Source organism: Nestor notabilis, unplaced genomic scaffold (assembly GCF_000696875.1).
Source record: "Nestor notabilis isolate BGI_N333 unplaced genomic scaffold, ASM69687v1 scaffold25408, whole genome shotgun sequence".
Classification (NCBI taxonomy): domain Eukaryota; kingdom Metazoa; phylum Chordata; class Aves; order Psittaciformes; family Psittacidae; genus Nestor; species Nestor notabilis.
The window spans coordinates 2,021-18,609 of NW_009941836.1; the positions used below are offsets into that span (position 1 = coordinate 2,021).

At 38.6% G+C, this 16,589-nt stretch overlaps 1 protein-coding gene across 1 annotated transcript in view; it reads right to left on the bottom strand.

The window, feature by feature from the left end:
• Positions 1 to 221: 221 nt before the first annotated feature.
• The window catches only part of KDM6A (lysine (K)-specific demethylase 6A), a gene marked incomplete at its 3' end in the record, with an annotated part of 64,115 nt that continues 47,747 nt past the window's right edge, over positions 222 to 16,589 (bottom strand). The window contains exons 15-17 of the mRNA XM_010021101.1: positions 2,351 to 2,480; positions 1,147 to 1,252; positions 222 to 427 (exon numbers count right to left, since the gene is read on the bottom strand). Coding sequence (XP_010019403.1) covers positions 222 to 427; positions 1,147 to 1,252; positions 2,351 to 2,480 — 442 coding nt within the window. The remainder of the gene's footprint in view (positions 428 to 1,146; positions 1,253 to 2,350; positions 2,481 to 16,589) is intronic.

Consider the following 16,589-nt stretch of genomic DNA (forward strand, 5'->3'; position numbering starts at 1 on the left):
GAGTTTTACATGGAGAAAATTAAGTTTTACGTTAAGCATTTGAGAGGAACACTCTATATACTATTTGACCCTCTATTCAAAAGAGATTTTGTAAATTTACATGTACTCTTCATGCCAATGGAAATGTCTCTTTTTCCTTAACAGCTTCTGTTTGTTTTCATCAGTTCCAGACTTTGTATACAGTTTGTAAATTAAAATTTAAATAATAATGATGGCCTTACCCTTAAAGACTCCTGGAATGAGGACGCCTGGTACTGTGCATATTTAGCAATTGTTGTATGTGATCTACTGCTTTCACAACGCCAGATTTTCTTTGTTCCAGTGGGGTCCCAGTTTTCATCTGCTGGCTGCAGTAGCTGTGTCCTTACTTCTACTATGTGTTCGTTATTTGCTTCTACTAATGTCTTAGTAGAGAAGAGTCCTAGGTCTAATAAACAGGAAATAATAAATGACAGTTAAAATATAATAGAAGAAAGAAAATTAATACTTAAAGTTAAAGGTTTAAACTAAAGTGCTTCCCGATCCCAGCCTTCATAACACAGCCTACCTGCAGGTTAATAATTAACACTCACGGTTAATACTCAGAAAGCTTTTCTGCACACAACAGCAGAAGCTTAGAAAAAACTTGGCAGCTACTGTATGGATTATATTCCAGGAAACATTTTACCTGCCTTGGGGTAAACTGCAAAACATCTTTTAAATCTATTGCCAATAAAGTATTTTTTAGACCTGAGTTTTAGGAATGCACTTCCATCAGATAATACACTTCCTGCCAGTGATGACAATTTTTCTTTCTACAGAGTTCAAAACACTGTACACACTCAGATTATACATCATTAAATCTAAGCACAAAGACACGTAGCCATAGTTTTCAATGGAAAAAAGAAGGCTGTCTGCAAACTTCCACATCCATAGCTCAGCTCCAACTTGCGCTCAACAAAATCTGCTGGATTTTGGGGGCTTTTCAAGATGATCAAGATTAGAAACAGTAGCAAACTGAGAAATGACACATTACCCTAATTACTTGGAATACACAAGTAATACAGTATTACAAAAACAAAACATCCACTTTTAAGAACTGAGACTTCCTTTGAAAAAACACACTTTTTTTTCCTGGGGTAAAAAAACCACAGAAACTAAACTTACCTAATTTAAGCGCTCCAGCAAGGCCACGTATTACAGTAACAGGGTTGTTTGGATTTGTACAAAATTGATGTAAAGGTGGAAAGAAAGCATCTCGTTTATTTTCCAACTGTAAAATTGTAATGGAATATTAGATGTCAGATGAATTTAGACTCCATATTTGTAAAATAAGAAAAATAGAAAAAAGAGAAACAACAGGAAGAAGACAGGAATGTTCTCCATTTCCCTGCATTTGTATGGAATGAACAGCTACATAACACAACCCTTTTGATGTTAAAAGCTGGGTTCACTCCTGAAATTAATTTGTTACCACAATTTATTTCTTGGCATGAATTATTCCCATGTTACTTTGGCTTTTGCAACTTAGGTTTCCTGCAGTTTTTTCTTTATCTTCTAGTTTTCTTGTATATTCCCTAAATCTACAGAATTCTCTGAAGAGCAAGATAATATACTAACTTTCTTCTAAGAAGTCAAAAAAGCTAATTCTACAGATAAGGTACACAAGAAGAAGTATAATTAAAAAGACTACTCTTACAGTGTATCTCATGTTAACCAGAAAGGTTGATTTGATTTTTTTACGCCTCTGTCCACAAGTGCTTCCAATTTCATCTAGCTCTCATCTCAGGCACACAGCTTGTGTAGTATCAAACCGAAGTGCTGACTGCTTCTGGTCCTCAATTTGAGCTACCAAACTAACTTGAGGTTTTAATGGTGGCTCTACAGACATACTGTAATTTATTCTTCTGTTTTCAAGGAAGTGGACATCTGTTACTAAGCAAGTTAGCTCAAACTCTTCATAAAGATATTGTGAAGCGTTAATTTCAGAACAGTAGTTTTAATTCTTGCATAAGTAAACACTATGCAGCTAAGATCTACCTTCCCCTAATGATGTTTTGCTCTTAATACCACCTCAACCTTCCCCCCCCCCCCCCCCTATATTTTGAAGGAAATCATTAGGAGAGCATAACTACTTGCTCACTTATACCTAAAGCGTCACTTGCAAAAAACGTACACACGTATTTGAAACATTGTGCGTTGTATCTAATGACTTGTTTTGCTTATTCTGCCAATATTTTGAGTATAAATAACCCCTCAAAAATATCTGAAGCTGTTTTTCAGGTATGTATTTTTTCAAACATGCAATTCAGATACCCAAACACTTACAAAAGGCAGTCAGCAATGCACTTCTACCATGAGATTTACTTACATAAATACTAGGTGTAGGTGGATTCAGCTTGTCCTTTGGCAAGGGAGGGTACGGTGGAGGCGGTGGTCGTGGAGGTGGGCATTTATCCAATAGAATACTACTGTTAGATAAGCCATTTTTACCCAGATTCCTAAAAGGAAAAAAGAGCTGCCTCTGTCAATACTCGACAGATAAAATAAATCCATATTAGTGTCATTTCTTCTGCAAAATATTGATGTATAAAGGAGAAACCGTAACTCAAGATGCAAATAAAGCTCATATATTTTAATCAAGAATTCCCAGTGTATAATTTGATATAATTCAAAATAATTCCCACTCTGCCTGCCAAATCTGCAACATCACCACTATGAGTTAAAAATACAACCATTTTAAACATAAGCAAGTATGACTCATTTGACAAAATTTAACAGAAAAAAGCAGGTTTCAACTAGGAACAGCAAAGAACCTTTCTAGGTCAGCACTGGCTGGTGGGTATCGATTCACAGCAGTTGAGATAACACAGTCTGGTAATGCTGTGCACAGCACTGTAGCAGAGCACAGTCAGAAAATGACAATGCTTCAGCTAAAAAAATGCTGAGTCACAAAACCAACTACAACTACACTAATGACACTAAACTGAACAACCACCTACCCCTCTCTGACTTAAGCATTTCAAAGCCAGGAGGAGCCACTGCTGCATACTCCATTTGTTCGAGCAACAGAAGAAAGGACCTACCCTGAATAGTTGCTGTGCCAACACCCGTATGCATACCTGCGTGAGAATCTTGCTTGTTGTATTTGCAGCCTTTCTATGGAGATTTCCAGATGTGGATAACCCACCGTATGTGTGTTAACTTTCCTACAATGAACAACCTGAAAAATCTATATTCTGAGCTCAATATCCAGGCACTATCATGAGGAAAGTATTTATTAACAAAGCCGTCCCTCAAATTTTTGTCTGTTAAGTGACTCAGCTACTCCAAAATTCTTTCAACTAAATGCGATTCAAATCTGTCTTCCAACCTCTCTTGATTCCCCAGCTGCTGTTGCCTCATCTCAACATCCCACAAAATAGGATGTTTCTAATGCATAATGTAGTCATGTACCTTTGTAAAACTCACCGGTTATAGAAAAGTTGTTCTGGTAACAAGAGTCTTCAGCAGAAAACACATCTGGCTTACACTAGATGAAACTCCCAGCAATAGAGCTTGTCTCAAACAGACAAACTGCGATACTGGCACTGAGGAACACTCCAGAGCTGGATGCTGGCATGTGAGACCACTGCTTCAAATCAAGCTACCACAAGCCATAAGTAAGATGGACTTGGGGGGTGAGATCAGATCAGACTGACTGTTACAACGAACACTTTAAAGAAAATGAGCAACCATCTCATGTACCCCAAGCTGCAGCAAAGATGAGCATCCTGAGAAACCAGTGCTCATCACAACTAGCAAGTCAGTCATTCAGTTCAGAACTTATGCCAGCTTTCCAACTCATACATTGCTCTCCCCTGACAGAAGATCAGAGTAATACAGACAGAGACATATTTAACAACTGTCTCCAAAGCACGCCTGTCAAAACACCAAACACAGCTTATTCCCGGTGCTAGGTTAAGTCTAATGCCAGAAGAGATTGCAAATTCAAAGAAACTGAGAAAACAATCCAGAAGTTTTTCTTAGGCACCATCCAACTCGACAAAAAATTCACTGACTTAATGCTTGATGTAGTTCTTGTGAAGACCCTATTATCCCTACAAAAAAAAAAAACCAAACCCAAAAAACCTACAACAAAAAAACCCCAAACAAAACAAAACACAGAAAAAAACATGGCAAACCCCCGCCCCAGGAACACTATGAAATGAAATCACCATCACCCAAAGAAATTTATCAACCACAATTGCATGAATTCAGACCATCTCTACACAGTGAAACTATGATCTGGAACTATAATCTTTGCATTACCAAACTGAGAAATAAAATCAAGAAAAGCAAATGTAAAGTATTAAAAATCAAAGAGAGCTTTGACAAAATTCAGTTTGCATTGATAAACAGTTCTTAGGCACCTCCCGAGCCAAGAAAGATGGGAAAAACTGGCCCTGAAGAAAAAGGGACATTGCTCAGAATTGGCGTGACTTAAGCTACTGTAGTCACACGGAGATAGGAGATAATCACCACAGCGAAAGCCCAGGAAAACCAGGGTATGAGGGGTCTTCATGGAAGGGGGACTACAGAGGAAGGACAAACTCCTGTACGCTTCAAGAAACAGGTCTCGAAAGGCAAAGGAGATTAAGAAGAAAGCAGACAGTGCAGAGGAAAAGATCAGATGAACAAGGATATCTCAAACCCAGCACTTGAAGCTGATACGACCAAATGTATGCCACAGTTTCCTATCAAGTTACTAAAACCCTGTGTGGAAATTTCAGGAGGGGAAAGGGGCCAAAGAAAAGCAAAGCTGAGAAAACGCTCATAATTCAAGTGGCACAGGAAACAGATGGGCAGAGTATTTAAAGTTGTCTTTAACAGACCAGTTTCACTCTTTTTTTTTTTTTTACTATGAATCAGAATGACTTACTATTAATAACAATGCAAGAGAGCTATTAAAAAATAACACTGTAATTAATAGCGTGCAAAACAGAACAGAAATAAAAAAAGCCCTACCCACCAATGAAATACTGAAAAGATTTGGTACTGGCACCTGAAATGAAGTGGTGTGAGTGTCCATGGCCAGCCGCTCCACCTCTGGAAATACAGAACTACAGCCAGTGCAAGGAAAGGGAAAGACTCTTTTTGACCACAGCAACCGTGAGGAAAATCTCACATATCTCTGTTTCATGAGTGTATTTTTTTTGTGAGAGGATTTCATACTGGCTGAAAGAGGCAACAGATGCAACGCTCAAGAAAACAAAAAGCTTGAATTAGGTCCCCAAATGAAACCGGATGCCCAGTAACCAACAATGCCATGATGGAGGAATGAAGAGAACAGACTTCATTCATTTAAATTGACTGTCCAGAGGGAATTGGCTTTTCACAGACTGCACAGGCAGGAGAACACCCTTTACTCCTGCAGAGTGGGAAAAGAAGGCAGGAGCAGCTGCCAGCCTCAGAAAGGAAAGGACAGGGGTGCACACTGATGTGTAGCATTGTCCTGAGCCAAAGCTGCAGCTCTCTATCCACAGCAGTCTGCTCCATGGGTAAAAGCAACAACTCATGCAACTGTTTTACCCTGAGGACCAAACTCAAACTGCCATCTGTGCTAATAAGCAACTATAAATAGAACAGGTGCCTCAATTTCATGTAACTATGGGAACTCTGAATAATCAATTATCAGATTCATTAAAACACACCTTTATTTTTCCATTTTACTGCTTTGCAGGATACATTCCAACAACCTTCTCAAACAGTTTACAGCCTTCAGCCTTAGAGAATAACATCTCCTCAGGCTGTACCAAACCATGCAGTTAAAAGAGAAGCAGAAGTGCGACCCATTTTGCTCTGCAATAGTCACCTGTCCTCTTCATTATAGAGAACTCACACTCCAGTCTGTGCTTTTAGCAAATATTAACACAAGCAACTTGATGTTATCTAGGGATTTCTTGACAAATGGAGACCAATGGCTTAGCTTGAGATGACTCCATCTCAAGTCTACCACACTTCTCTAGAGTTTACTGTTTTCACTGCATGGACAACCCAGTAGCTTATTCTGCAGCTGGGATGTCCTTTCCCCACAGGAAGATGGACTCCAGCTGCTCCAGCTTTAGAGACTCCCCCGTTAGAGTACTACAGCACTATCAAAACCTATGTAAGAAAGACCGAAGTCTGATTCCAAGGCAATATTACTGAAACATTTACAGTTACATGAAACTTACCAAGTAGCTGCTACATACTTTATAGGTATAGAATTGACTTTGCATCATCCCAGTTGACTAAAAAAAAAATACCATGCAAGTTTAAAGCCAACTGTGTTACGCAGCTGTATAAATTTTAACTCTATTACACAAACTCTCAACCACATCAAGAATATTAAAGATGATAAAACTTACATTCTAAGAACCAGGAATCATTATCTTTAATTACTATCCTTTACATTTATTAAATTAGTTACCTCAATAATTCTATTATTTCGCTTAAGCCTAATGTCACTGAGAGGATTAAATCTATTTCTCAGAAAGCAGTTCCATGGTGCTTTTCAAGTTCTCTGGAACTTCTTCTGCTCTCCAAGAACTATTACAAAAAATAATGTGGACGAACAATAAACAGCAACTTTCTGGCCTGCTCTTTCAGAGCTCATGCATATGCGTTTTTCAGGTCTCCGACTTAAAAATGCCAAGTTTAAATATAACTAATGCCTTCTCCTTGATAATTGTGAAAACTAAAAGCATGTTATTATACATCCCATGATGTGAACTTCGTATCTGCCTTTTTCCCAAGCAATGAACAAAAATATTTACTGAACTGTCTTGCCTCTATTGACTATTCTGATAGCTCTGTGCAGTCATAACACATTACTGGCTTTTGTGTGTTTAATTTTTCATTCTTGGCTATAGTTTCCTCTTCCAAACTTCATTTCTGAGTTTTCAGGAACTCTCTGCTTTGGGCATTTTAAAAAATATTTGCCCTTTTTGTTTTTAATTGAAAGACTGACTTTTTGATGATAATGAAAAGTTCCTAAACAATTTGCAGTTATCTGCTTTGGATTTTAGGCATACTTTACTGGCCCAAACAGAAGTTACAATCATCTGCACTTAAGCAGTTATTTTTGTTGTGTAGTCAGTCTGTTTAAGAGATTGAGGATTACCTGCATGAGAATTAACAAGCTTTTTACTGCTCAAGAGATTAGTTATTCTGAAGAACAAACTTAATACCCCCTCTTCCCCAAATAAAAATCACATTAACATGAATATAAAGAACTGTGGATTTATGTGACACTCCATCTCAAATCTATCAGAATTAAATAATCTATGAAGAAGAATGAACAAAACATTTTAAAAATGTGCCTGCAGAAGAAATCAGTTGAAGCGCTGCAATGCAGAGTACATACTCGACCCAGCCCTGATTCAAAACACAAATATCCAGGCCTTAACAATTAGTGGATACTATTAACTCCTTTCATCCTGCAAGTTATTACAAAACCACAGAAAAATGTCTGTCAACAGCTACAACCCTGGGAAGGAGTTGGTTACTCTTGATGCCTCAGTTGGGCTCTCTGAGGCATACCTCCCCAAGCACCTTCTGTACCCAGTAGAGAGATGAGCTCACAAAGGAGAATATAAAGTCAAGCTTACATTATGCTTAAATGCAAGTAATACCAGATAATTATACAACCTGTTTATCACTCAATTCTCTGCCCCAGCCTTTCACAACCACATACTCGCTGGCAATACTCCCAGGGATCTTTCTTTTTAAACCTACAGAAAATCCTACAATAGAATTGCGGATTTTCTCATTATGCAAATGTATTTCTAATAATTTTTGAATTCTGTTCTGGTTTTGACCTCAATAGTATAGGTTGGCAGTGAATTTCACAGGTTAATTATATGTTACAGAAGAAGTTATGTTCCTTTTCTCCTTTTGCTAATGACTTCTACATCTTTCCTTTCTATTTCATTTGCTAATCACCTGGTTCTTAGGCTGTAAGACAAACAGAATCACATTAATGACTTACGTAAGAAAAGCATTATAACAATTGGCACCAAACTTTCTCATACACTTGCCTTCCCCCTAAACTATAAATTTTTCCTAGGTGTTTTTTTTTTTACTTCCAGATAATTCTGCTTCCCATCTGCAGATTTCTGTATTTGTCTTTAGAAACAAAACAGAATGTCTTACTCTAAGCAGGGCTTAGCTTGTGAAATCACAATATTTCAAATTTTTTTCTTAAAACTTCTGCTATGGTGAAGCTGACTTGCCAGAAGTAATGTGCCTTTAGAGCAACTGAACAATTTTGCCTTCGAGCCAAAGAAGTCCTTTGCTTAGAGACAAAGAAACCTCCCAATAAAACGAGGACTGCTTTTGTTGTTTTTGTTTTTACGAACAAAACACAAACTTAATCCAGCTCCTTTCTCCACAAAGTACTTCCCCTTAAACAGATTTAGGCTCTTTGCCTTTGGACTGCACAGTTCCCAAACCAGTGATTCACTAATTGACTTCACAAAGCAGGCTTAATTGCCAGGGAGCAGCACCTTCAGGAAGATCAGCCCAAGCCTGCTTCTGCTCCAGGCTTCAACACAGAGCTCACATAGCAAGATGTCTGTACACTGTAGCCTCTACATTGCTTTTCCCACTCTTTTCCCTAAGCTTAGTCCCCCATGCCTGTGTACATGTTGGCCATTTATCAGACCCTTTTCCAGACTCTGTTTAACCCAGACCATCTTCTTCTGTTTGCTGTCCTATACTCTTCTCTTTTTTACAAAGCTCCTTGAGAGGCAGCTAATCTCTCTTCCAATCCTATAACTTCATTTTCTCAATGAATTCCTCTCTACTCTCCTGTTTTTTTCCACACCAAGCAAAAAGAACTATAAAAAAAGCATGCTAGCCCCTTTTAATATGCATTACCATCAAGCCTACACCTCTCATTTGCCTTCCCACTTAACCCAGATTGATAAAGCTTTCAAGTTCAGAAATGCCTTATGAGTTTTCAGATTAGTCTTTCTGTATACCACCATAAAAATGACAACAGCAACTCTGAGCTGATATGAAGTTGCCCAGTTATCTATCTGGGCTCTTTAGAATTGTTTGAGAACCTCTTGTATGGACTTAGTCATTATCAAACAAAAGTGCTGTTTGAAGCTTTGCCTGTTCTTTCAAGGCTGAGAACAGGCTTTAATAAATAATGATAAAAAAATGTCAACTGAGCTATTCCTTATTTTTGTTATGAGAAACAAAACAAGTCAATTCAGGAATTTATCTACACTGCTTAAAGGAAGGACTTGACCTTCTGTCGGTTTTGGAAAAGGCAAGTGGCGGACTCTCTTAACTGAGATGGATACTGGATTTTTAACATCACTCCTCCAGGATGTTAATGAGATGCACCAGTTGAAACACAGACCTAGAAATCTGCTGGTTTCACTTCAGCAGAAATAAACAGCTCGAGTGTTAAATCCCAAGTCTTGTGATGATGTTTCATTCTCCTTTCCTTCTGAAAGGATTGCTCACAGTTCTAAGAGGACAGAAAAGAGCTTTTGATAACAGTCTTTTTAAGGAGACCTGATATGCAACCACACAAAGCAGCACACTCTTTTTTTTTTTTTTACCCACGTATTCACAATTGGCTTTTCTATTAACAAACTCGGAGCAGTTATTCCTACCATATTTTCTTCTTTCAATCACACAGTTTTCATTTACGTTTAAAAATTATTTTTTTTTAAAATGACCTTAAGAGGGGATTTTCTCTAGGAATCTAAGGAAGGATAATTAATTTAATAGTACAGTCTCTTATCTGTTATTTTGCTCAGAGGCTTAAAGGAATTTAGTTTATTATGCAGACTGTTCACCAAACATAGTAATTCAGTTGTTTTACAACCACCTTAAAATTTACTGATGCAATCAGTTTTATTGGTAGGACAGACTAACCAAATCACACTTACATCTTCCAGAATCACCTCTTCAATTCTCTTCCATCCATAAACTCCAACTGCAGTTTAACAAGATGAGCATATTTGTTACCCTTTTTGTTCTCCAAAACAGCATCGTAATGAGATTTGCATATTTTATTCTATTGCTCAGCTACTGCATTTCTAAATTCCTTGTAGCTTTTCAATGAACATTATCTAGCCCTTCAAGGAAAGCTCCTTGCAGAAGTATCAACTGCTATGCCAGCACCTTCTGTCTGACCCCTTCTCAGCCTCCTAAACAACCCCATTTCACTGCATGAATAGAACAGGTCTCTGTTAAATATTTCCTCAACATTCTCACACAGGAAGATGGATATAAAGAAACTTTTCAGCCTCTGCAATGATCCTGCCCTACTTAAGCGCTCATTCTAGACTCTGGCAAAACAAAACATTTACTAAGTATTTTTCTACAGACCAGACAACCTATTCACATGTAACAAAAAAAGAATCAAATGGAGTTTTCTGTTTGGCGTGTTCCGCAGCTTATGATGCAAAACATCTCCATTCACCTAATGCCTTCACTTGAGTAGCTTTAAGATGACACTTGTTTACATAATGCAAAGTTACAAACTCCCAGCATTTATTTTTGCCTGACTACTTCCATTTTGCTTTACTGTAATGAGTGATTTTTGAACCCCTTTTCTAGTAATTGCTTTTACCTTAAAAACCACCAAACTTCTAAGCATCTGATGTTCCTTTGTTTTTAAGCAACAAACAAAATCTTAGCAACATTAACATACAAGTCAGGTTTTGGTGGTTAGTATTACCACGCTGCTTCCTCATAAAATCCCTTCTGTAAGAGGAATTTCATTATACTGCAGTTCACTATCCTGTAGTAGGTCAACTGCAGTTACATCGTGAATTGCGCATTACTAATCCCAAACTGCTAATGATTTCAGGTCTTTTGTGCTCTAAGCACAAATAAACCTGTATGGCATAAGAGATGTAAAAAAATGCCTTCTCTTAGACAATACCTTCTTTCAAACCTGGAGCATCTGAAAAAAAGATTATTTAAGAAACAGACTTCTGAGGAATTTCTACGTGAATTACAAGTAACAAACAATCTGGTTTTGAAGTAAGCATATAGTAAACAGAGCCAAATGCAGAATAATCAGGAGGGGAAAATATAATAATCTAGAGCCCCAGCTATGAAAAAAAGCAAGCTACATCCACCTGTTCCACCTGCCAAAATGTATTTTTTTTCCCTAGAGAATACCATCAGGACACTACGACAGACTGCATAAAGCAAGTATTGTCAGAGAGCAAGAAAAATATGCCAGAAGATAAGAGAATATAATTAACCACATTACAGAAGAAGCCAGAATGTCTTTCTGAACATAGTAAATGAAGTAAGGGTATATATATAATAACTGGCAAATATTAATGCACTTAAGGCTCCAATATGTAACAACTATTACTACAGGACAATATCCCTCTCCCTGTGCATGAAGACTATTCTAGCACAGTTTGGGAGTTTGACTGTTTTGTAAAGGCTAAAAAACCCACAACTAAAACCCAACAAATTTTCAGGTTTTTTACTGTGGATAGCTTTCCTGCATTTTTACAGGAAGTCTAAAAATCAACATCTTTGGTCACAAATTCACTTTTGTATTTTAAGGCACCACTTGCAGAGGTAGCACCCAAATGTAATTAGCACTGCATTACCTTACACTGTGTGAAAATAAAGGGTAACATGCAGTACTGAAGTTCACAGTATCTGATACATTAGTATACAAGCATCTTCTGTTCTACTATGTATAAAGGTTGACTTATTTTGCAAGTAAGCAAAGCTTTCAGCAGCCAGTGTTCTCCCCTCTAGACATTTCCTGCTATGTCAACGACGCATGCAGTATCCCTGACAAGGATGTTCTACCCAGAGCTCTGCTCCTGAGCTCTCACGTACGTGCATGCACACCTTCAAACTCTACACATTCTAAAACAAAGCACGCGCTAATCAACTACGTAGTACATGTCTGGGATAGCCCTGTCCTCAAATTTATGCATGTAAACTTTAGACATGTACACTTCAGGCTTATCCTAAAATTGTTGCAACTGTTACCTTGTGGCCAGTGGCACAAGATTTCTCAGAATCTATTATTATTATTATTATTATTATTACTATCCATATGAAGGCACTTGCCAGCAAGCATATTTTGATCAGGAGACATCCTGTCTCTAAACTTTGTGAAAGTAGTCCCAGCCCAGACCAAAGCATTTCTTGACCTCCAAGTTGCTAAAAAAACCCCAAGTCTCTCACCCCATCACTCATTTATCTTTATTATCCAGCTTCTAAGTCCTCTGTCTTTCTGAATTAAGGTGCAGACAGGCTGAAGAGGGAGCTCTCAATCTCTACTCAATAAGAAAGACAGTAAAAGGCACATTTTTTTAAGCTGTCTGCAAAATACATGGGGCAAAGTACTAGCTTACTTCCCTTGAAAAAATGGTAATTACATGAGCCTGGGAAAAAATAATGACTACACTGAAAGACTGTAGAGAAAGACAAGAGACCTCATAACCACGCTGGGCAGATGCTTTTTTAAGGGTCAGTACTTCATAACTAGCGCCCCTAAATACAGTTAGAAACTTTATATAAAATTTAAAGCAAAACTTGTTATCATCCCAGAGAGTAAGCTAAAGAAAGGGCAGTGGCAGTATCTGGCCAAGCGAAAAGTAAAGATGACATGTAGGTCACGGCAAAGATCTATAGCTTCTCACTCTGCTTAAAACTCAGACCTTCTGCACCGAATTCACAAGTTAGAGCTGGAGTCTGTCAAGAGACTTTGGCAGGCAGGTTTTTCTGCCTCTCCTTAGACTAGGTGTAGCTAAGAGCTCAGTGGCAGTGCTCAGTTGTGCCTGTGACCCACTGCAAAACCTGCTGTCAGCACACGGGCCTGGGCGAGAGCTACTGAGCCTAAACCGCAGATCTCACCTGTGAAGAACTTGATAAACAGCATACTGAAACAATCAAAATTCAACATTTGACTAGAGGAATACACTTCCCATTACTCTCCCTAGAAAGCTGCATTCAAATTTCTGCTTAGCAACTTCTGAAGACACAGATCAGCTGAACTTCAAGAACGAACTTTGAGTCTGTAACTATCTTTTATGCGTATTTGCAATGCACTCATCCTAACACCATACACAGAAGCTATTTTTATACTTCTACCAGAAAGAACACATACACAGTCCTTATTAAAAAAAGCCATTAAGCTCTTCATTTTTATGAATGCAGTAAGATGTAGAAACTTCACTTGAAAATGAACATTACAACATAAGACAGTATCTGGAAGATCACAAAATAAAATCTCTATAGTTTGGGGTTTTTTTCTCTCTGGACTCGCTCCAGTAGGTCCACATCCCTCTCCTGTTGGGGGCCTCAGAGCTGAATTCAGTAAGAGCAGAGTAGAGGGGCAGGATCACCTCCCTCAACCTGCTGGTCATGCTCCTTTTGATGCAGACCAGGATACGGTTGGCTTTCTGGGCTGCCAGCACACACTGAAGCCAGCTCATGTTCAGTGTCTCATCAACCAACACCCCCAAGTCCTCCTCAAGGCTGCTCTCAATCCATTCTCTGCCCAACCCTTGCACTTGGCCCTGTTGAACTTCATGATCTATACCATGATCAGTATCAGTCATCAAATCCCTGTATATTAGAACCTAGCAACTCTCAATCACAGTAACAAGACCCAGCTTTTTTGCATTTAGACAATTTATGCAGACGCAGTAAAAGAAGGGTATAAACATGCTTTTAACACTTCTTTAACATCAGAGAGGGTAATGCTCAAAAGCATCACATTTGCTATATAATCCCAAATAAAATATTTTGGAGTAAAATACACTGAGATGGTTAAAAGTCCAATGAGAATTCTGACAGCAGAAAAGTAAAGACGACATTTCGACTAAAAGAACACAGGTCAGTATTGGAAACAGCAGTTAAGAGTACAAAACAAAACATTCAATAACCATGTGCTTATGATTAAAGGGACTTCTGCTGAACTTCAAATGTATCTTATGTGACTTTTTCTCAAATGGTGACAACTGTAAGACACGGATACAGAACTTACATTCCTCTAAATGGTCATTTCAATTTCTTAGCATGTTTGGACTTCAAATAAAATTCTTCGGAGAAAGAAGGCAAATTTTTCCAAAGACTACCTGGAAAAAAACCTAAGGACTTTGAGGCATTTCTTCATAGGGAAGGCTGGGAGCAGTTAGCACACTGTGTGAATGCACAAAGCTAACTACTATCTGACAGGCTCTCTGCTAGCACATTGGCTATGGCCAAGAAGGCCAATGGCATCCTGGCCTGTAACAGAAATAGTATGGTCAGCAGGACTAGGGAAGTACCCCTGTAGTAGGCACTGGTGAGGCCACACCTCCAACACTGCGTTCAAGTTCTGGGCTTCTCACTACAAAAAGACATTGAGGTGCTGGAACGAGTCCAGAGAAGGGCAATGAAGAGGGTGAAGCCTTATAAGGAACAGCTGAGGGACTTGGGCTTGTTTAGCCTGGAGGAGACCCAGGGGAGACCTTATCCCTTTCTACAACTACCTGAAAGAAGGTTGTAGTGAGGTGCATGCTGGTCTCTTCTCCCAAGTAACAACTGATAGGACAAGAGGCAATGGCCTCAAGTTTGTGCCAGGGGAGGTTTAGATTTGATACTATGAAAAATTTCTTCAGCGAAAGGGTTGTCAAGCATTGGAACAAGCTGTGAAAGGAAGTGGTGGCATCACCATCCCTGGAGGCATTTAAAAGACATGCGCTTACAGACAGGGTTTAATGGTGGACTTAGCAATGCTGCGTTGGACTCTTAAAGGTGATCTTAAAGGTCTTTTCCAACACAAACGATTTTAAGTAAGCAAGAGCTCAACCTACCTTTGAATCAGAATTAATTACTTTTGAAAAGCTTTGTCTAATCAGTGTCTAGCGGAGTTTGCTCCACTATCAACGGAATAAATTATCTTACGTTTAATGTTGTGGTTTAAGCTGAAACCAGGACAAATGTATATTGACTGATAACATGGTGCACTAATACTGAACAGTTGCAAAGCATGAACAAAGTTTACAGTTACCCAGCTTTCCCACATAGACAAAGTTTCTGTATGTTACGCAACATAAAGCTGTCAATTTCTAGGAGAGGTGACTGAACAGCTCAAACTTGTCTATGTAAGTAATATACTATACTTCTGCCTGACAGCACATTCATACTCCATAGATACTCCAAAGCTTCATAAAGGGACCTTCACTCTTCTAAGTAAAGACAAAATTGGAAGTATTGCTGCCAGCTTTAATGGAAAATTAAGCCAGCCACTGAAATACTTTTCCCCTGTTATCACATATATTTTAAATGTCGGCACTTGTAACATTGTCCATGAAAAACTCCTGCAATACTTTAAAATGCCTAAGGATTTCACTCTGATAAAATCTGTTCAGTGATGACACAGCACGGAGCAATAATAAGAGCAACACTATACGCAGAGCTCTGCTATTGTGCTGGATGTCTAAATATAGGGCTTGCAAGTGGTGTGGGGGGAGTAAAGTCTCAGAAGGCTGCAGAATCACCAAGTCTTAGATAAAGAAATTATTACTACTGTGGCAAAATACATCTTCCTTGATGCAAGGGAGTCTACGAAATTACCTTTTTTATTGTTAGAGGCTGTATCTAATGAAAGAGTTGGATGTGAAAGGGACTCTGAAAAATGTGCTTGCTGGATATAACCATCAAGTCCCAGCAGTCTACCTTCTGCTGGAGGTTCCTACCCTCTTACAACTATATACCATGTCACACCAATAACCTCAACTATGCAACCCTCACAGATGCATTTCTATTTCTTTTTCTTTGGAAGGGTGGTGGTGGTGTTACGTGCTATTTTTGGTAACTTAACAACACTGAGATAAGTAATAAATACCTAAGAGGCATATAGAGATGTCAAGGTTTGGAGCCTGGTGTTTCTGTTACAATTCTTTTTAGCAAGACAGACGTAGGCACCACCAGAATTCCACCAGAATGTTAAGGGCATGCATTGTAGCTGAGTATATGGACACAAATTAAGCCTAATCATTTTAGTTGCCAACATGCCTGTCAAGAAGATGGGACTTACGCATCAGAGATGAACACTGGCAGATTTAGCTGCAGTGGTTTTAAGGTATGACTGCCCTCAGTCCACCATCCTCTGCCACACGCCAATGGCTATTGCACATGTAGGTAAATTTGCTGTATTTCTATACCACTCTATCACTGTATGTATACTGCCATAACTTACTGTAAATCTTTGCCAGAAATCATTGCTAAGAAGCATTATCTGAAACTTCTACCACGTAGCCTTCCACACTCCTGTACTACTAGCAATGAACGCACCATGGAATACACTGTGCGATTTGCAATTTGCACAATCACAGTGGAATCATCACCAAGTTTCCTAGTGGCTGGCCTCACCTTTTGCCTTAATCCATTACACATCTGATCTAAAATGATTTAAGCTTGCCGACTAAAGACAAAAAAAGGAAGACAGCAGCATACCTGCTTATCAACTGGAATATAAGATGGACCAAGACTTATACATCTCAAAAGTCAAAACTATCCACACTGTAATGCGACAGACTTAAAACTAGCTGAAAGACTGAATTTGTAAAGCACAATCCATCACATGA